Consider the following 21,260-nt stretch of genomic DNA (forward strand, 5'->3'; position numbering starts at 1 on the left):
CACAAAAATCAAAACAGACATGCAGATTAAAAAAAGAAAATGAGCCAAAAACTATACAAAAACAAAGGCATGTATTAAAAACAAAAAACAAAAGCCACTCCTGGGCATAGCGACCCAGTGACACTCCATTGGAGAAAACTGATTTTTTTCTTTTCCAGCAGGTACCAATTACAAATAGCTTCTTGGTTAGGGGTGGGACTTTGTGTCCACTCTTTAACCTAACATGCAAACAAGGAGAGCCTGCTCTACCCACTAACCTTCCAACAAAATTTATTACATTTAATAGCATTTTAAACACAAAATGTTAAATTCTAATTCTTTTTTTCCCATCACTTACAAGCTAAGTAAACCTACTGGTAGGGATGGATAAGGGGGTTGTACTTTGAATAGGAATGGCCCCATAGATTCAAGTGTTTAGCTATGGCGAGCAGCACCATTAGGAGATGTGGCCTTGTTGGAGGAGGTGTGGCCTTGATGGAGGAGGTGTGGCCTTGTTAGAGGAGGTGTGGCCTTGTTGGAGGAGGAGTGGCCTTGTTGGAGGAGGTGTGGCCTTGTTGGAGAAGGAGTGGCCTTGTTGGAGGAGGTGTGGCCTTGTTGGAGGAGGTGTGGCCTTGGAGGAGGTGTGACCTTGTTAGAGGAGGTGTGGCCTTGTTGGAGGAGGTGTGGCCTTGATGGAGGAGGTGTGGCCTGGTTGGAGGAGGTATTTCATTGTAGAGCAGGGCTTTGAGGTCCTAAATGATTAAGCTACACCATGTGTGAAACACACAGTCTCCTTGCTACGTGAGGATCACGATGTAGAACTCTGAGTTCCTTCGCCAGCACGTCTTCGTCTGCCTGCATGCTGCCATGTTCCCTGCAATGACTATAACGGACTAAACCTCTAAAACTTAGGCCAGCCCCAATTAAATGTTTTCCTTTATAAGAGTTGCTGTGGTCATGGTGTGTGCACAGCAGTAAAACGATAACTAAGACAGGGGTTGGCAGGGTGCTAACACGAACACCCTGTTTCACATTTCTCCTCTCCCAATAAGATAAAAACTAGAAACATTCTTTTCTTTTTTTTATTAAGAAAGCATGCAAAAAAACAAAAACAAAACAAAAAAAAAAACAAACAAGTTGTGAGCCCATACACCCCTTTCCCAGCCTGCACCAATGCAAAGCATTATGGGTGGTATGAGGAACTCACCAAACCAGAAACATAGGGTTGAGGAGAGGAAGCCTAAGATAGGTGGATCAACACAAATGACTTCTCCTTTGTCCTGCTCCTCTGCTGTCTCCCCTATTTCCTCTTATAGGCAGTGACCCCTAAACTGTGCACACATCACCCAAGACAACAGCAATGACTATACTTCATGTCCAGCAACACCGGACCAACAAAATAAAAGTAGTTCTCTTTCCATGTAACAGAGGGCATGGGAAACTGAGGCCCAAAGGGAATCGGGTTTGAACTGCCCCATTCTGCAAGCCTAAGCCAGGAGAGCTAGAACCTCAGGGGCTACAGCCACCCTCCAGTCTCCAACCCAAGGCAGATGTTCCGGTTACCCACCAGGGAGACTGGCTCTCAAGACATGGAGAAGCCAGGGGCATCTTGGAGTGTGACTCAGCCTACTCTCCCAACCTCAGACAGATCTGACCAGGAGAGGTGTTTAGAAAAAGAGGTGGTACTCTGCAAGGGCAAGACCTTGAGGAAACCAAAGGGAAGCTGTGTAGAATACACCTGAAAGGAAGGAATAGCAAGAGATGTCTAGTAGAGCACCAGGCAAAGGTGTGTGACTCCTCTAGGGAAACATCCCCATCCCTAGTGGGAAATATTTCATCATACACTGGCTCCACCAGATGCTCTTCAGTACATCGTGATGGAGGAAACTTTGTTTTTTCCTTATACTCCCTTTTTTTTCCTTACATAGAAATAAAGTGCTCTTTAGTGAACTGCCCCATCTTGCCCCTTTACTTAGCTTCACTGGACTTCACCAGTCTCATACATAAGCCCCCTTCTAAAGAAAGGAAAGGGGTTGATGAGGGGAAGTGAGAACGGGAAGCCCAGTGTCTTAGAAATCATAGATAAATAAAAGAATATGAACAAAAAAAAATCACAGACATTGGCCCTGTCGAAGATATACATTTTGTCTGCTTCAGAAACTTTAGTGAAAGCAAAATGGAAGTGAAATTGGTCTTCCCTCTCTCAAGACAAAGTCAACCACATGCTCACTAAGAACTCTGCACGATAAATCATGGCCACTCACTATAATGGAGACTCTTCACTGTGTGTCTAGGAGTGTGCCTTGCTCTTGCTGAGCCCTGTCTCGGTATCAGTCATTTCTCCCTTACAGTTTTCATTGCCTGTCAGCATCAAAAGCTTCCACCCCACAGACAGGGACTTCAAGAGAAGCATCTCCCTGTGCAGTTAAACAAATGACAGGTTCCACCCAGGTCTACGCCAGCTCCCTGTCTTCTCCCCACCTTCCCATCAGCAGTGCCACAGGTTTAAGTCTGCTGTGACAGGAGGGAAAGGTTTCCACAGCACATCTGCAACATGAAGAAACTAGGAGTGAGAATGGCTTCTCTTTGTCTTTTGAGAATCCCAGAAAATGGGAGAACAAAATAAAATAAAATAAGACAGGGGGATGATTTGGACAAACAGCTTTAGGAAGACAAAATAGTATTTGCTGCAGGAGAAGAGATGATGGAAGATCATTTAGATATGCAGAATAGCCAGCTAACTCTCCGAAAGCATTCCTTTTCCAAAGCCACAGTGCCTTAAATGGAAACTGTTTCCTAGAAGCTGAGCCTATGGCGGACAGTGGTCTTCATGCCCGAGCAGACAAGCTAACCTTCTGAGAGCATCAGCCAGGAAGAAGCCAGGGATGCTTTGGCATGGCAGTGCACACCCAACCTCATGCTGGGTTATACCCATCACTGCTCCATGGCATTCCACTGAAGCCAGCTCCTCAAGTCCACCCGTCATGGGCGTGAGGACTGCCGGAGAAAGCAAAGACTGGACGTATAACGGGGGAGCTCTGAGAACACAATTAGCACCATTGAGTAAAACTGCAACATCATGGCTGCCAAGCAGTGTCTAAGACCCCCCCCCCCCTCTACCTACTGAGACCTCACCAGGCCAGCCTAAAACAGACAGGAACAGAACACGGTAAGAGCTGAAAGGTGGGATCAGCACTGAGTTTCTCAGAGAGAAAGGTGAACTAGAATTTGAAGCCTTCCTCGACAGCTACCACGCCCTCATCTTGAGGCCTCAAGAGTTTAAATGGGCAAAGAAAGGGCAAAGCCCAGGGTAAGAGGGCAGTAGACTGGGCAGTATGTAACCAATAATAATAATAATATAATTAGAATAATAATAAAAGAATTAGGAGGGAAACAAAGAATGAGGATGGAAAGAGGATTATCCTCGGCAGCATCTTGCAGTGGCTTCTCTGACAGAGAGAACAGAAAGAAGCTATATATCTATATACACATTTGGGGAAGATGGGCAGGGACTGTTCTTCCCCAGTGGCCAGAATTCACCACCAGGCCTTAGGCTGATGTCCACTGTGATTCGTTAAGTGATCAAGTCCCAATCGAAGTCATCGGTGATCTCCTCATTGGCACCAGGAGGTGGGACAGGTGGCCGGGGAACCATGTGGTGTGCTGTCAAAAAGAAAGACAGATTATAAAGAAGCTGGAGGGTAAGCAAATTCCATCAGTCTGGATGGGGAGTGAGTGTTCTTCTGGCCCAATGACATCACAAAGGAAGCTGGAGATAACACCGGTACAGTCAGTCTACAATCCAGTCAGTCAGCCTACACTTCAGTCAGCCTACAGTCCAGTCAGCCTCCAGTCCAGTCAGTCAGTCAGTCAGTCAGCCTACAGTCCAGTCAGTCAGTGTATAGTCCAGTCAGCCTACATTCCAGTCAGTCAGTCAGTCTACAGTCAAGTCAGTCAGTCAGCCTATAGTCCAGTCAGCCTACAGTTCAGTCAGTTAGTCAGCCTACAGTCCAGTCAGTCAGTCAGTCAGTCAGTCAGCCTACAGTCCAGTCAGTCAGCCTACAGTCCAATCAGTCAGTCAGTCAGACAGTCAGCCTACAGTCCAGTCAGTCAGTCAGTCAGCCTGCAGTCAGTCAGTCAGCCTACAGTCCAATCAGTCAGTCAGTCAGTCAGTCAGCCTACAGTGCAGTCAGTCAGTCAGTCAGCCTACAGTCCAATCAGTCAGTCAGTCAGTCAGCCTACAGTGCAGTCAGTCAGTCAGTCAGCCTACAGTCCAGTCAGTCAGTCAGTCAGCCTACAGTGCAGTCAGTCAGTCAGTCAGTCAGTCAGCCTACAGTCCAGTCAGTCAGTTAGTCAGCCTACAGTCCAGTCAGTCAATCAGTCAGTCAGTCAGTCAGTCAGCCTACAGTGCAATCAGTCAGCCTATAGTGCAGTTAGCCTACAGTTCTTTTTTTTTAACTTTAAAGAATTTTTTATTTTATGTGTATGAGTAGTTTTTTAAATTCTTCTCTCATACATTACATCTTGACTATAGTTACCCTTTCCTCCTAGGCCCTCCCTCCAGCTCCCCTCTCCCCCAGATCAACTCCTCCTGTTTCCTTTCAAAGAAAAAGAAAAGACCGGAGCAGGTCTCCCAGGATATCACCCAAACATGGCCTAACAAGACACAGCAGGACTGGGCACAAACTCTCATGTCAAGACTGGATGGAGAAACCCAGTATGAGGAAAAGGATCCAGCTGCAGGAAAGAGTCGAGACACCCCCCAACACTGTGTGTCCCACAGGAACGCCAGGCTACACAACCACAAGGCATATATATGCAGAGGACCTGGCTCAGACCCACACAGGGCCCCTGTCCCTTCAGTCTCTGTGAGCCCCTCTGAGCCCTGCTTAGTTGATTCTGTGGGCTGTGTTCTCTACCTCTGGCTCCCACGACCCTTCCTCCCCATCTTCGCAGGGCTCCCCTGGATCCGCCTGTCTAGTGTTCAACTGTGGGTCTCTGCATCTGCTCCCACCAGATGGTGGATGACACCCCTCTGGTGACAACTAGGTTACAGCCCTCAGTGCTTTCTGCTGCAGACAGTGACATCCCAGGAAACACACTGAAGCAAATGGTGATCTCACTATCCTGTCATTAAAGCCTGCATTTGTGATGACTAGCCAACGGTGATAAATACCTCAATAATGGGATGTTACATGAAGAGCGGCATGGAAAGCCACATTTGCAGCTCACAGGCAAAGACACAGACATCACCCTCCAAAATGAAAAGACTCGTGATCAGATGGCAGCAGTGCATTGCCAGAGATGCGTTTAAACACGAGGAGTCTGCTCCTCTGCGCTGTCTACAGCAGTTCAGTGTCTCCCTGCACTCAGCCTCCCTACCACAAAGACAATCCAAGCCCACGCTGAGGAAGCAACTCAGTGGGACAGCACTTACCCAGCATGAAAGAGACCCTATCAACCCAACACTGCAAAAGAGAAATATGAAAAGCAAGACAACAACCAACAAACAAAAACCGATATGTTGGCCCCTGTTGCCTGATGCTAGTGACCAAGTGACAGGAAAGCAGACACGGGTCAAAGCCGTTATGTTTATGGGAACCATTCATTTCATTTGCCCATCTTCCCTCTTGGTTCCAAAGCTGGGCACAAATATCGCTCAAGGCTCTCTTTCACTTACATTCATAACTTTACTTCCTTTCAGTACTATAGTGGCGGGATATTATTTTTTTAATTTTTAAAAATTGTTTTGTTGAATGTGTATGTGTGTTTTGCCTGCGTTTATATCTGTGCATCACATTCATGAGTGTAAGTAGAGGCCAGTAGAGGGCGTCAGATCGCCTGGAACTAGAGTTATAGACCATTGTAAGCCATGTCAATCATGAAGGTGCTGGAAATGAAACCTGGCTTCTCTGGGAAAACAGCTAGTGCTCCTAACCACTGAGCCATCTCTCCAGCAGCCCCACAGGTAAGTTTACAGCCAGTCAAAAGCTAGGGGTGTAGCTCAGAGGTGAAGCCCTTGTATAGTGCGTGTGCGATCCTGGCTCCACTCCCAGCACCACCAAACAAAGTGAATTTAATTAAATAAAAGTAGCCTTTCTTAGTCACACCTATGCAGACCTCCCTAGAGAGCAGCTCATCCCATCCTGCAGTCTTGGGGACCATGGCACCTCCCCCATTCTAGCAGGTACAGACAGAAGGGCAGAGAGAAGAGGGCAGAGGTGGGTATGCTTGCCTGTCCATGAAACACTCCTCAGCTCTTACCTGGGCGATTGTATCCTGCTGAGTCTTGGCTGGAGATTGGGTACATTGGTGCTGGGCCAGAGTAGAGATGGGAGGCTTGTGGGTGCCCATAAGAGTTCACTACCAAAGCAAAACAAGAGTCGCTTTAAAGGGGGGTTACAGTAGTCAGCAAAGCAGGAAGGGAAAGCGTGTCTCTGCCTCTCTTCTTGTCTTGTTGTAGAGATCCTACTTGCAGGAAGCATTCTGCAAAAGCTACCAGCCTCATCTCTTTGGGTGGGAAGGGACTGGTCAAAGATAAGAGAACCACTCAGCAAGTCTCCATTGTCACTGGCTTGAGTAGGATTCAGGAGATGGTTATTACTGGGACAATTCAGAATAAGAACTTCCTTTAACAAACCCTCCTCCTTTTTTAAAGGTAACTCTGATCTCCCAAACTGAGGTGTGAAAGGAACTAGTCCGCTGCCTGCAGGACTTGTTCATTCAATAGGTGTTCAATCAACAAGCTGGTCCTAGGACCCAGCCAGGTCACCGCCTAGAAAACTGACTGGTGTTTCTCTTTCCCTTCCCTTCAGTCTCTACTTTTCTGGCAACGTTGTGTCTTACCTTGGTTCATAGATGGCTCCGGCTTGCCGCTGGTGAGAGCACAGGAGTCAGCGATGCGGGAAGGGGCAGGTGGTCGGTGGGAGCCCCCTTGTGGGGGCATGTGACCAGTCTGTGTGAGGAAGTGGTTGAGGGAGTCGCACAAGTTGGCGATATGGTGCTGGTCGAGGGTCCAGTTCCTCTGCTCTGCCTGCCGTAGACTCTCCATCAGCTCTAGAGACAAGAACACCAGCCATGGTAACCCTGAGGAGCTGCCAAAGCCCGCACCACACCCGTCTCTGGCGCACGGTCTCCTCTCGTCTTGGACCGATAACATCGTGTGCTAACGATAATGACTTATACCTTTTTCTTTTTTGCTTCTGTAAGCATTTATTGAAATGTGATATGATAACAAGAGTCATTAAATGTGCCAGTTTTTAATTAGAATTTTCTTCTCTAGGACTGCATACATTAACTTATGCTGTACTGACACTTCTAGAAAAAGAAAACACAGACCAGTAACAAGCCTGCTCCTTTCACTCTAGCTAAGGATGCTTCTTGCAAAATTTGAAACTACTTTTTTTTTTCCTTAGGGGGAGTCCAAACGTGACCAGCCAGAGGCCAGAAGTTCTTCTACTACAGATCCACCTTTCAACTCTCTATTCTATTTGTTCCTTGCCAAATTCTTATTTTAATTTGCATCTCCTTGACGAATAGAAAGGTTTAAAGTGACGTGATGAATTCACTCTCATGTCTCTACCAGGAGGCAAAACTACAGAATGCTGGTCCAGAGTCTCTGAATTCTCAAAAGCCTTTTCTCTTCCCCAAAAGATGACTAGTACATAGCACTGTAATATTTGAATAATAGCAAAATTTGGGGTAAAATCTAAAACTATTGATTTTATATATATATATATATATAAACACACACACACACACATATATATACAGTCATGCACATGGGTTCTAGCACATCCCCTTCTTCCCTCCAGAAGTCGTCCTCAAAGCACTAACCTGAGAACTGGGACTGCTCGATGCTGGACCAGTTGAGCCGGTTCACCATTTTGAAGCTCTCCTTTAAGGAGTCAATATTGGAGCACCAGTCTGGAGGAAAGGCTGTGAAGAGAACAGTGGGTGGTGAGACAGAGCGAGCAGTCAGCACACGCAAGCTTCTCACAGTGACCCAGCTTAACAGCTGCATCAGCCCCAGAGCTGGAGATGCAGGAATAGAAAGGTGACCTGTCCATTAAGCATCACAGGCAGAGAGGCAAAACAATCCTAGTTCATCTTCGAATACGGACCGGGAACAGTGAAATCCCCAACCTCAATCCTCCAGAGAACAGTGCTTTATACAGTAACGTCCATCAGCTGAGATAAGGTAAGAAGGCAAGAGATCGGACCCTAAAAGACCAACCGTTAACTTTTTCACCCCTGGTGCCTCCGTGCCAGTCAGGAAACAATTTGTTCCTGCTCCTCCCAGCTTTCTCTGTACCCTTCTTACTCACCAAAGCCAGTGCTGTTGATGGGTGCCTGGCTCTGTGCCTGCTGCTGTGGTGGCTGCTGGGCAGGGTGGGAGTGGGGATGGTGCTGATGAGGGTGGTAACCTCCGTGCTGCAGAGGGGGAGGATGCATGGCCATCCCCGTGGAGGGCCCATAGCCTTCAGCTCCCGTTTGTTTTCCCCCTGGTGTGGTACAGCCATCAGGGCTTGGGGTGTGCAGTGGAGGGGCACCCCCTACATTTGAGGGGCCCTGAGTGGGTGCCTGCTGCTGCTGTGGTTGTGGTTGTTGGGGTGGCGGCTGCTGCTGCTGCTGCTGTTGCTGCTGTTGCTGGTACATGTAGTAGTTGTTAGAAGGTGGCATGTCTCCCAGGAGTGAGGAAAAGCCTGCAGGGAGAAGAGGAAGCCGGCAAGTGGTTTGGGCTACACAGCTTAACTAAATGACACCTTCTTTCAGGATGAGAGCTCGGGCAGGAGAGTTGACATGACATGAGGTCATTCTGTGACCTCGAGAACCATGTGTCTCTTCTAGTAAATAACAGACTGGAAAAAAGCGGTTAGGTCAGCCCCACTGGTGACCACAGAAATATTAATAAAAATTTTAAAACCTCACCTATGACAGTTCATGCTACTTTTAAAAGATTTAGATGTAGGGCTGGAATCGGTTTCAAAGGAACTCACCTAGCCGATGAAAGTTAAAACTTAGCTCTAACTAAAACACAACTGTTGGGCAGATGGTGTTTGTTCCACCTGACTGTCCCTCGGTCCTCTACTTGAACCAGTACCTCGGTTCTGCAGCTTAGCTGGGAAGCAGCATACGGACAGACTAATCTCTCAAGCCAACTGGGCAAGGAAGAGCTAACTTGCAGGAGTGTTAGGCCAAATGAATGCAACTCAGGAGAGCTATGAATAGAGCCAACACACAATCACAGACTCTCAACCACTAAACACCTTTTGAATCATTCAGTCTCTTTAAAAAATTATTATGAGATTTTTTTTTAAAGATTTGTTTACTATGTTCTCCCTGCATGTATGCCTGAATGCCAGAAGAGGGCGCCAGACCTCATTACAGAATTGTGAGCCACCATGTGGTTGCTGGGAATTTAAGTCAGGATCTCTGGAAGAGCAGTCAGTGCTCTTAATCACTGAGCTATTTCTCCAGCCCGAGGTGTTTTCTTACATTTTGTTTTCTGTCACTTAATCACAGAGTTCTCATGTGTGAGCTCTGAGGGTGACATTATGCTGTATAAGTCTGGCGCTGAATAAGTGTTCACAATGTCTTCACCTCACACAGTCTAATCTCTTACTTTGTTTCTGGCAGTCTCTCCAGGTTCCCCCTTCCAGTCAATCAGCAATATGAGTTGTATAAATCTTTTAAGCAAATGCTAACACCTAAAGCCACACTCTAGAGATTGATCCCTTAGGTTATAAAAGAAGAAATTAATTGCTGGCCACAGAGCCCAGTGCCCTCACTCCCAACTCTTAGGAGGCCAAGGTGGGAGGATCACACCAAGCCCAGCACTCAGGAGGCAGAAACAGGGGGATCTCTGAGTTGGAAGCCGAATCATGCTACAGAGACCTTGTTAAGAAGAAAAGAGGAGAGACTAGAACAGGAAAAGGGGATGGTGGGAGAGGCCGGGGGTGGGGGGAGGAGGAGGGAGCAGAGGGAAGAGGAGAAGGAGGGAGCAGAGGGAAGAGGAGAAGGAGGGAGCAGAGGGAAAGGGAGGAGGAGGGAGCAGAGGGAAAGGGGAGGAGGAGGGAGCAGAGGGAAAGGGAGGAGGAGGGAGCAGAGGGAAAGGGGAGGAGGAGGGAGCAGAGGGAAAGGGAGGAGGAGGGAGCAGAGGGAAAGGGGAGGAGGAGGGAGCAGAGGGAAAGGGGAGGAGGAGGGAGCAGAGGGAAAGGGGAGGAGGAGGGAGCAGAGGGAAGAGGAGGAGGAGGGAGCAGAGGGAAGAGGAGGAGGAGGGAGCAGAGGGAAGAGGAGAAAGAGGGAGCAGAGGGAAGAGGAGGAGGAGGGAGCAGAGGGAAGAGGAGGAGGAGGGAGCAGAGGGAAAGGGGAGGAGGAGGGAGCAGAGGGAAAGGGGAGGAGGAGGGAGCAGAGGGAAGAGGAGAAGGAGAAACTCATGGCAGACCATATTACTGTTCACATTTCTCTCAGTTGGGATGACAGATCTTAGAGAGAAGAGTTAATGTGACTGAGGTCCTGGGTCCCTCACCACTCTGCCTAGCCCATGCTGCCTACAATGGGCTACCGAACAGAACCACACTGGGAGGCCCCCCCAACAGCTCATGGGAACTCTCAGCCCCACCACAACTTCTAACTAACTTCTTTTTTAAGAATACATGAGCTGAGGCTGGAGAGATGGCTCAGTTGGGCAAAGTGCTTGCTATGTGGTTGTGAGAACCAGTGTTCAGATCCCCAACATTCATGTAAGCGATAGGAAGGTGTGCAGCCCACCTGCAATCCCAGTGCCCAGAGGGCAGAGACGAGGTTCCAGAGCAAAGCGGCTGACTGGACTTGCCTAAGGGGCAAGCTCTCAGTTCAATTAGGCAAGTCTGCTTTAATACATAAGGTGAGGACGGCTGAAAGGAACACTAGGATTGACCTCAGGCCCCATAGGCATACATATGTACACATTCACAGACAGCTAGACAGACACACACACACACACATGCAAACACACATGTGAAAATGTGTGCATATGTGAAAGTGCAAGTGCATGCACACACAAACATAAATGTGTGTGGTGTGTTTGTGGTTAGTTTTTTTTTTTTCAACTTAACAAAAGTTAGGGTCATCTAGAAAGAAGGAGCGTCAATTGTTCAATTAAGAAAATGCTTTTATCATACTGGTCAGTAGACATGTGTGGGGAACATTTTCTAGATTGATAGTTGATATGAGAGGGCCCAGACCACTGTGGGCAGTGCCAACCTTGGGCAGGTGGTTAAGAAAGCGGGCTGGGGCTGGAGCCGTGGCTCAGCAATTAAGAGCACTGGCTGCTCTTCCAGAGGTCCTGAGTTTAATTCCCAGCAACCACATGGTGGCTCACAACCATCTGTAATGGGATCTTCTGGTCTGTCTGAAAACAGTTACAGTGTACTCACATAAAGTAAATAAATCTTTACAAAAAGGAAGGAAAGAAGGAAGGGAGGGAGGAAGGGAGGGAGGGAGGGAAGGAGGGAGGAAGGAAGGAAGGAAGGAAGGAAGGAAGGAAGGAAGGAAGGAAGGAAGGAAGGAAGCTCAGTATGGTGACACACATCTTTAATCCTAGCACTCAGGAGGTGGACACAGGCAAATCTCTGTGAGTTCAAGGCCAGCCAGGACTACACAGAGAAACCATGGAACTCAAGAAGGGAAGAGAGTAGGCTGCGCAAGCCATGACAAATGAGGTAGTAAGCCGCAGTCCCCCATGGCCTCTGATCAGATCCTGCCTCTCCTCTCAGGGCTATCTCAGTCATGCTTGTTACCAAAGCAACAGAGAGCAAACTAGAATCCACACAGATACGATCACTGCGGAGGGCTGAGCCACGCCCCTTCTCAGAAGGCCACCCAATGGGGTCTTTAAGCCATTCTCAATAACTGTGGAAATTGGCAAATGGGGAAGACACTGGCCGCCGCTGGGAAAGTACTATTCATTAACTGTGCTGGGTATGGTGACGGCGTGTGGCAGAAAGCTAAAGAGGGGGCTCTCACCGCTCTGTGACACATCCTGCAACTGCATTTCCTGAGCATGACATGATGCCTGGGGAACTCACTCAACCGAGACAAGGCTGTTCCTTCTCCGCTCTGCTTTGGTATCTATCTGCAATATTTTATATTAAAAACTAACAAATAAAATATACCCTAGCTTTAATCCCAGCCCTCGGGAGGTAGAGACAGGCATCACTCCAAGTTCAAGGCCAGGCTGGTCTACTTAGTGGGGTTCAGGACAGATAATGCTACACAGCAAGACCCTGTCCGAAGAAAGAAAACAAAGCAGGACAGAGCACTAGAAGCCGGAGGCGTGGCTCAGTTGGCAGCCTTGGTACCTGGGCACTTGCTCCTGCCGTCTAAGCCCTGGTCTCATCCCCAGCTGGTGTAACGGAACACAGCTCTAATCCCAGCAGGCGGCACGAGAGAAGGATCAGAAGTTCAAAGCCATCCTCGGCCACACAGCAAGCGCAAGGCCAGCCTGGGGTATCTGTAATTCTCTCTCCCCCTAACTGACTGACTGAAAAAGAAAAATTATAAAACCCAAGGATTCTTGGGGAGAGGGTACCGGTACTGACCCCTAGTGGTCATACTCTGAATGACTCGATGTAAAGTCACTCACCTAACACACACAGCCCCTGGGTGGGATCCCCAGGATTTGGGTAGAGGGTGTTGGGAGAATGGCTGCCTCTGGATGATCCTCCAATTCGTTTTCTGAAGATAATAACCTAGTGAGTCAGCTGTCTACCAAATAGCTTAGTCGTTATGTTTTCTCTGACTAGTGATCGGCTTCATGTATTAAAACAAGACACTGGAAGCTGACAAGATGGAATATTCAGGTAAGTGCATTTGCTGCCAAACCCAATGCAAGCTTGATCCCTGGAACCTATATGGCCGAAGAAGAGAACTGATTCCCACAAGTTGTCCTCTGGCCATTTGTGTGCCATGGCATGTGTAGTCAGTGCACACACACACACACACACACACACACACACACACACACACACACACACTGTGAAATGTAATCTCAAAAAGACAGAAAACAGGGAGAGAGGAGAATGTTACCACTTATTTGACACTATAAGGAACTTTTAGTCCCAGCAACCATAAGAGGGAGACATACAGATCTCTGTAAGTTCAAAGCCCGCCTGATCTACCTAGCAAGTTCCAGACCAGCCAAGGCTACATAGAGAGACCCTGTGCCAAAGAAAAAGAGGAAAGGAAAAGAAAACATAAGGGTGCCCCACACCTGCAGACTCACCATGCTGGGAGGAGGACCGCTCCAGCATGGACTTGTAGAGGTTGCGGAAGGACCAGCTTAGGTCCTGAAAGTTGATCTCGGAGTAGGAGAATTTGAAGTCGTGGTTGGTGTTGTAGAGGGGAGGGGCACCCTCTGTGTTCTCCTGACCTGGGGCCCCTGCTGCCACTGCTCCACCATCCACTGGCGCTGGGCCCTGCAAAAACAGGTAAGAAGGGTGACCCAAGTTCCTTCTGAAGCAGTGTAGCCCTCCAAAGACTACCAGGGTCAGGTCTGTCCTCTTCACCCTCTCCTGCTGGCCAATGCCACGGCATCAGCTGCTCTTCCTCCTCTTGTTGGCTCATTTTGAATCTGGCCATCACCCTCCATTTCTACCCTTCCCTAGTGCACCTCCACGCCTCTGTCCCTCCTTTCTTCTGACTGGGTTTCCCTCTTTTGCTTTTTCCCCTCTTTCCCAATCTATCTTCCTAGCATACCACAGGCCCTTAATATGCAATTGTGAACAGAGCAATATCCGAGCCCACTAAACCATCTTTCCAACCACCCTATGCGTGTCACCTCAGCTTCCTACCTGGCTGTAGTTGGCCATGGAGGAGGGGCTCTGCAGGGACATCTGAGGATTCCCCTCGTGAGAGAGTGAGGCTTCTCCACTCCCTGGAACACCTCCCCGGGGGCTTTTGCTGGCCTCCTGCTCTGGGGAGTCTTGGGATAGCTGAGAATTGTGAAAGAAGAGAAAGCTGTATGCAGGGGTGAGACACCCACCCATGACCCATGCTTGCTGTTTCACCTTGCTGGAGTTAACCCACATTTACCACAGAAATGACTAAAGTCCAAGAAAGGGATTTCCCAAAGAAGAGAGGGCTTACGTCATCATCTGGAGGGTGTCTTCTCTTCCGGGAAATGTCAGGGCAGGTGTCAATTGTCCAATAAGAACCCTGGAAGGGGAACCCAACCCCACAGGGAAGAGAAGCATTATCTGTAAAGTTCCTGTTGGAAAGAATCTCTAATAGCACACATGCTGAAAATGGGGTGGGGCTAGGGAATGTAACAAAGTGGTCGAGTGTTTGCCCAGCCTAGAAAACGCCTGGTATGGATTCCCCGGGACAGAATAGAAGAGAGGAAGAAGGAAGTGAGATCAAACAAGTGAGAAGAGAAAAAGGAAAGGGAAGAGGGAGAGAGAGAAGAAGCCAGGCTGGATATCCAAACAGAATTCGGAGGGAGCAGAGTACCAGCATGGAGTAAATCTGTCCTCAAAGGTCATGGAGCAACAAACGCTAGCTTTAAATGTCCCAAAGGGGCAGAAGAACAACGGTAATTATGTCAGAGAGCAGAGAAAGGCCAGAAAGCCCATTCCTCTCCCCTAAGACCTGAGGCAAAAGTGCCTTGAGCATTAGCTTCTGTTGAATGGGAAGAACCCCTCCCTTCTTCCTTTGAAAAATAAGACCGGAAGCTTTGCATAGAAAAGCTTCCAAAAGGTTAGTAAGCAAACTGGGGGTGTAATCCCACCAGTAATCCAACACTCAGGAGGGACTAAGAAGATGGCAAATTCAAGGCTAGCCTGGGCTATACAGTAAAAAAAAAAAAAAAAAAAAAAAAAATGGAAAAAAAAAAGGAAAAAAGGTGCCTATGCCAACGTTTTACATGTAGAAACAAGTGCTTCTCAACAGAAGGGGCCTCAACAGCCTGGGCTATAGAGTGTGAGACTCTTATCTGAAAAAAATAAGAAGGCTGGGCATAAGTACATGCTTTGTTATTTATCTGGATTTTGTTTTTTAATTTTTTGAGACAGTCTCTCTCTAAGGCCCTGGCTGTCCTAGAACTCGCTATGTAGGCTGACCTCATACTCACACAAATCCACTTGTCTCTGCCTCCTGAGTGATAGGATTAAAGATGTGTGATACCACACCTATTTTTGGTCCATGCCTTTAATCCTACCTCTTAAATCTCTGCACTGGGGTTAGCCTGGTCTATATATTAAGTTCCAGTTCAGCCAGGTCTACATAGTGAATCATTGTCTCAAAACAGAAAAAGGAAGAAAGAAAGAGAGAGAGAAAGACAGAGAAGAACCTCAAGGATAACTCTACCATAAACATTCCTATTAAAACAAAAAGATTTCAGTCTTCCTTAGTCACCCATTCTAGAGAAGGCCCAGCAGCTTGGCAACCATGTTCTTCCTCTGAGGAAAAAACAACAATGCTTCTACAGCTACTGTGGTTTCCTCTTCTGGTAATGGGAACAGCCCCGGGACCCTGAGTGTCAACGATCTTTCCTCTTCCCTTCGATTCCTGTAGCAGCGGCTCACCTTCCCAGGGTCATCCCGAGGTCTGGGCACCTTCCGGAAACACTTGTTAAGGGAAAGGTTGTGTCGAATGGAATTCTGGGAAAGCAAAGAAGCAAGTTAGGTCTCAGCATTGGGCAAACCACAGTTTTTCCCAAAGGGACACAGAAGAACATACAGTCAAGTTCCGGGGCGCATGCAGCACCTCAGCTCCCTCAGGTGGAGGGAGGGGTACACAGACAGCAGAGGGGTGAGGGAAGAAAACCACCAAAGTTAGAGGTGACCGTGACCAGGTGATTGTGAAAAGTTAACATCCTAGCTTTCAGCCTTCCTACCAAACTGATAGCACATATATAAATGCCTCAAGTCAGGAGTTTGTGTGAGTTTGAGGCTAGCCTGGTGATAGCAAGTCCCAGGAGAGCCAGATTCACATGGTAAGACCCTGTCTCAAAAGACAAACAATAACAACAATAAAAATAGCCAGACATGGTACCCTGCACCTGTATGCTCAGCACTCAGGAGACACAGCAGGGGAGTGGCCACAAGTTGAAGCCAGCCTGGTCCACAGTCACAGCAAGTTCTAGGGCAGCCGGGGACTACATAAAAAGACCATTTCTCTAAATAAGCCAGGTGTAGTACTACCAGACCTACATGGTGAGATTGGAGGCAGTGGGGAAAGGCAGCTGATTCAGGGGGGCAAAGTGCTTGCCACACAACCCTGGGGTACCTGAGCTCAATCCTTGAAGCCCACATATGGATGAAAGGGAAAGAATCAACTCTATGAAGTTATCATCTGACCTCCACATACACATCATGGTGCACACAGACAGACAGATACACACACACACACACACACACACACTCACACATAAGACACACATACACTCAATAAATCATACTAAACTTTAAGTAGTAGCTGGGGGCATGGCTCAGTAGGTAAAGTTTGGCACCCAAGCGTGAGGACTTAAATTCAAGTCTCCAGAATCCACATGAACTAAGAGTTGCCCACCACACCTGTAATCCCAGAGACTTTAGGACTAGATACTGGGTAGGGAAGACATGAGAATCCCTGGAAGACCACACTAGCCAGTCTGACCCCACCTCAGACTAGCTGGAAGATGAACACCATACCCCAGGCTATCCTCTAACCTCCATAGCCACAAGTGGTATATGTGTACTCACATCTGCACACACATCCTAAACACACACACACCAACAATTATTACACACACCTCAAAGTCGTATCTACCCCATTTCTCAATTCCTTATGAGAAGCAAAAGATCAATGTGTTTATACTGTTTATATGCATCAAAAAAAGTCAAAAGTCATGCATGGTCTATGGGGATAGCTCAGTGAATAAAGCTCATGGAGCATGGTCTGTTAGCTAAACTCTGGGAACATCATGCCGTCCTACAGCAAATGGGAGGCAGACACAAGCCAGTGCCCAGAAGTTCGCAGGTCAACAGGCCTGCTATACACAGTGGGTAACAGAGATCCTGCCTCAAACAAGGCAGAAGGCAAGGACCAACACCCGAGGTTGTCTGTCTCCTGACGGCCACACGTGCTGGGGCACACAACCTTATGACGCTCTTGCACCCTCGCTAACAAAGACCAAAACAAAACGAACCTCAGGAGTGAAACAAAAGCACAGACAACCTTCATCTCCTCAGTAACACTCAGATCGACATCTGGAGAAAGGAAAAGCCACAGTGCGCATGTGTTGGTGTGCAGAGAGCTGTTGCCTAGAGGGGCACATTTACCATGGGAAGACTGAATGCTTTCAACAGCTTCAGTTCATCATCTGGTTTGAAAGTCAACTGGTGATTTACAGAGTGAGAAAACCACATTTAATCCCCATTCCTACTCAACAGTTGGCAAATGAATGGCTGCTCCAAATGACTACAACGAAGCCTGGCTTAGCAGTGCGTGCCTGCCATCCCCAGTATAGGGAGGTCAAAACAGGAGAACCAGGAGTTTAAAGTCAGGTTCCGCTACATCGTGAGTTCCAGGCCAGCCTGAGCCACATGTGGCATTGTCACAAGACAGATAGATACATTGTGGTTTGTGTGTTTTGGTTTTTGGTTTGGTTGGGGGAAGGTCTCACTGTGTAGCTCTGGCTAGACTAGAACTTGCTCTGTAGACCGGACTGGCCTTGAACTCAGAGATCCACCTACCTACACTACCAAAGTGCTGGGATTAAAGGTGTACACCTGGCTATATATATATATATATATATGTGTGTGTGTGTGTGTGTGTGTATATATATATATATACATATACATATACATATTTCTCCTCTTTAAGGAAGATTTCTATTGTCTCCACCTAGCAACATCATTACTTGCTAGTGAACCATCTACTGGTAAAGATCCTAATTACTCTTTTATTTCCTTAGTATACAATGCTTCAAAACACGATGACTCTCTGCAAGGAAGCTACAGAATCTGATGAGTTTCCTACCAGAGTAGGAGTCATACCTTTCCTTGCTCAACAGAGAAGAGTGGCAAGAAAGACATGAAATCAAAGACTGCCTTGGGGAGCCGGACAGTAAGAGGGTGTGGCAGCACCCTGCCACTTCATGACTAGATTTAATGGCTTGGCATCGCTAATGTGTCCATGATAAAGCTTTTGAAGCTGATGAACTCTTAAGCAAATAGAGGCAGGGGTAGAAGATTGGGGATCTTGAGTTTCCGCATCCCTGAGACAAGAGTGAACCAGACCAGGTTATAGGAAGAAACAAAAGCAGAGAAGGTTGCTAAAGGCTGGGTACCAGCCCAGCTCACAGAAACAGTCCCACCTTCCAGCCGATGCCAGCGTTCTTGTAATAGGGGAAGTTGTCGCAGATCCAGCGGTAAATCTCACTGAGAGTCATCTTCTTAGCTGGGGAGGAGTTGATGGCGTAGGTGATGAGGGTGGCGTAGCTGTACCGTGGCTTGCCATCTTGGTGAACCGCTGCCTCGTCCTTGCTGAGGGTGGCGTTAGGATCTGTGGGGGAGCCCGGGGAGCACTTCCGGGTACCCCCTGGAGGCCCAGCCTGAGAAGCGCTCCCAAGCTTCTCAATAGTGGCTCTGAGAGTCAGCTGTGGCAGCCAGTCTATGGAGGTGAGGCTACTCTCCAGGTCCGAGGCCATTGCACTTCTGGGTTCTGCAGAGAAGGACAAAGCGAGAAGGCAGATGAATTTCCTGTTCACTCTGTTTCTAATGTGAAGGGCAAGCGCCCTCTTTACTTTTTAATTCCCATTTAATAACTCTCTCCTGGGATGACGGAGTGTGAGCACCAGAGGATGGAGTGCTTCTTTCTTATTTATTTATTTATTTACTTATTTATTTATTTCTGCTATTAGAGCAGGGTTTCTCTGTGAAGCCCTGGCTGTCCTCAAACTCAGAGATCCGCCTGCCTCTGCCTCCTGAGTGCTGGGATTAAAGGTGTGCACCACTGCCGGGGAGACAGAGCGCCTCTTACCCCACATCTTAATGGAGAGTGTGGCCATGTGGCCTCTCCCTTCACAAAAGATCAGATATCAAACCGCACAAAAAAATGAACTATTCCCTCAATTCTTTTTATAGTCCTGCCACACAATATTTTTTAACTCAACATAAGAATAATTTTTTAAAAAATCAACCCCACTTAGACAGCAGGTAAGCTTAGCCAATGTGCATTCTCCAATTACGTGACACTTGTATGTTTATATATGACATCCACAGTGCATAGCAGTAACACATAGAAAGAGCAAACACAAGTGTGTGCTAAGGAAGCACACGCTAACATTCTTAAAGATGTTTCATACTAAACACGAGCACTCAGCTCTTTATCCCACACATTCCTGACATAAAGCATAAACACAGCCCACGTGCAGATTCCAACAAGTGACTGGGTCCGGAAGCACACGTCTAGAATCTCAAGGACTCCAGAGGCTGAGGCAGCAGAATCACAAGTTCAAGGTCTGCCTGAGCTACAAGTGAGTTCACAGGCAGCCTGGGCAGTTCAGTGAGACCCTGTCTCAAAATAAAAAGTAAATTCAGGGGATAAGAGATAGCAGCTCAGCAGTTTGGATTTCTCCTTGCTCTAGCAGAGGATTGGGGTTTGATTCCCAGCACTCACATGGTGGCTCACAGCCATCTACACACTCCAATTCTAGAGAATCAAATACCCTCATCTGACCTTCTAGAGCATGATGTGCATGCACGCGCACACACAAACACACATGATACACATACATACATACATACATACATACATACATATACCATATATGCAGGCAAAACATTCATATGTGTGTGTGTGTGTGTATATATATATATATATATATATATATATATATATATATATATATATAAAATAACTAAAAAAAAAAAAAAGAAATTAAAAACCACAAGGGGGCTGCAAACATAGCTCGGTGTAAAATACTTGCCTGAGTCCCTGGATTCAGTCACCAGCACCACAGTAAATAAATGAATAAACAGATAAATAAATGATGACAACCGGTATCAGCAAGGTGCAAGACTGACGCGTGGACAATGGCGCACACACAGAGACCACAGCACATGCACGGTACACATGACCAACAGAGCACAAAGTCACACAGAAGATACAGGTCCCAAATACACCGCTGCCCTCACACCTTTAAAGCTCCCGCTACGCACCAGGAAGAAGTCATCAGCAAGGCCCCCCCACCTCCCAGGCCTGCTGGGCTTTACCGAGCCAGGGAGACACCCAGCTGTGTGCACACCGGTAACAATCAGATAGCCTAGCTAAAAATAGCCTCCGTAGGGCTAAGAGCTGGCTCCCCTTCCCCGCCCTTCTCCTCCCTCCTTCCTTCCCAGTCAGGCATGCAGGCTGGCTGTACCTCCATGCAAACTCCTAGAGCTTCGATTCCGCCCACGCCTGATGTTTGCCAGCCCTGCCGCCAACCAAACCGCCTAGACTCTCACCACCAGGGAAGGTGACAAGTTAGTGGAGGAGGGTGAAGAATAAGGGACAGTATGTGGCTGGGGTCTGGTGAGGCGAACAGGAGCCCCTCACAGTCACTTGACACTTTCCTCGGAGCTGCAGCAGGCAAGCCCCTAAGCCCTTGCTGTCTAACAGGTTTGTGCTTGCTCAGCCAAATTCCAGCCAGCATTTCTTGCTCAGTACCACCAGGACAGTACGGGCCAAGTACCGTCAGAACTTAGACTGCTGGTATCCTGTTCTGCCAATCCATAGCCAAAGGACCCACAACCAGACCAGACACCTGCAGGGATGCAGACTCACACACTCGGCAAGCCCAAACTCTGTCTCAAACGGGACCCCTACCTCTGAACCCCGACACTGTGCCATACCTTTCTGCCGCTCACTTTCTCACCCTAAACTGTAGTTCCGACACACACGCGCTCGCCTTTTCCCTACAGGCCAGAATTCTCATCCACTCCCCTGACCGGGTCCCACCCTTGAAATCAACCTGTGCTCACATGTACCTGGCCCAATGCTCCCCAACCAGCAACACACCTAATCTACCAAACTGAAAGTAACATCTTCCTTGCCTCAAGGGTCTAGGGAACAAGAGCCTTAACGACACCCCAAGAGTTGTTTGAGCAGAGAAAAACAAAGGGGCCGTGTCTGTAACTGGCACCAAGAAAACCTACCCATTCAGCCTTAGCTCTCTCACCAGAGCCATCTTTCCTCCCTAATATCACCACCTTGCCCCAAACCATGAACATGGAAACAATAGGGACACGTCATCTTTCCAGGAAGCCACACAC

The 21,260-nt window shown here is 47.8% G+C and overlaps 1 protein-coding gene across 1 annotated transcript in view; it reads right to left on the bottom strand.

Annotated features, from left to right (window-relative positions):
* Positions 1 to 1,063: 1,063 nt before the first annotated feature.
* Positions 1,064 to 21,260, bottom strand: part of FOXJ2 (forkhead box J2) — a 25,796-nt gene continuing 5,599 nt past the window's right edge. Inside the window, exons 2-11 of the mRNA XM_080913863.1 lie at positions 18,320 to 18,666; positions 15,546 to 15,620; positions 14,110 to 14,178; positions 13,815 to 13,955; positions 13,247 to 13,439; positions 8,307 to 8,684; positions 7,816 to 7,917; positions 6,826 to 7,035; positions 6,244 to 6,342; positions 1,064 to 3,642 (exon numbers count right to left, since the gene is read on the bottom strand). Coding sequence (XP_080769989.1) covers positions 3,554 to 3,642; positions 6,244 to 6,342; positions 6,826 to 7,035; positions 7,816 to 7,917; positions 8,307 to 8,684; positions 13,247 to 13,439; positions 13,815 to 13,955; positions 14,110 to 14,178; positions 15,546 to 15,620; positions 18,320 to 18,652 — 1,689 coding nt within the window. The 5' untranslated portion in view covers positions 18,653 to 18,666 and the 3' untranslated portion in view covers positions 1,064 to 3,553. The remainder of the gene's footprint in view (positions 3,643 to 6,243; positions 6,343 to 6,825; positions 7,036 to 7,815; positions 7,918 to 8,306; positions 8,685 to 13,246; positions 13,440 to 13,814; positions 13,956 to 14,109; positions 14,179 to 15,545; positions 15,621 to 18,319; positions 18,667 to 21,260) is intronic.

Source organism: Micromys minutus, assembly GCF_963924665.1.
Source record: "Micromys minutus genome assembly, chromosome: 3".
Taxonomy (NCBI): Eukaryota; Metazoa; Chordata; class Mammalia; order Rodentia; family Muridae; genus Micromys; species Micromys minutus.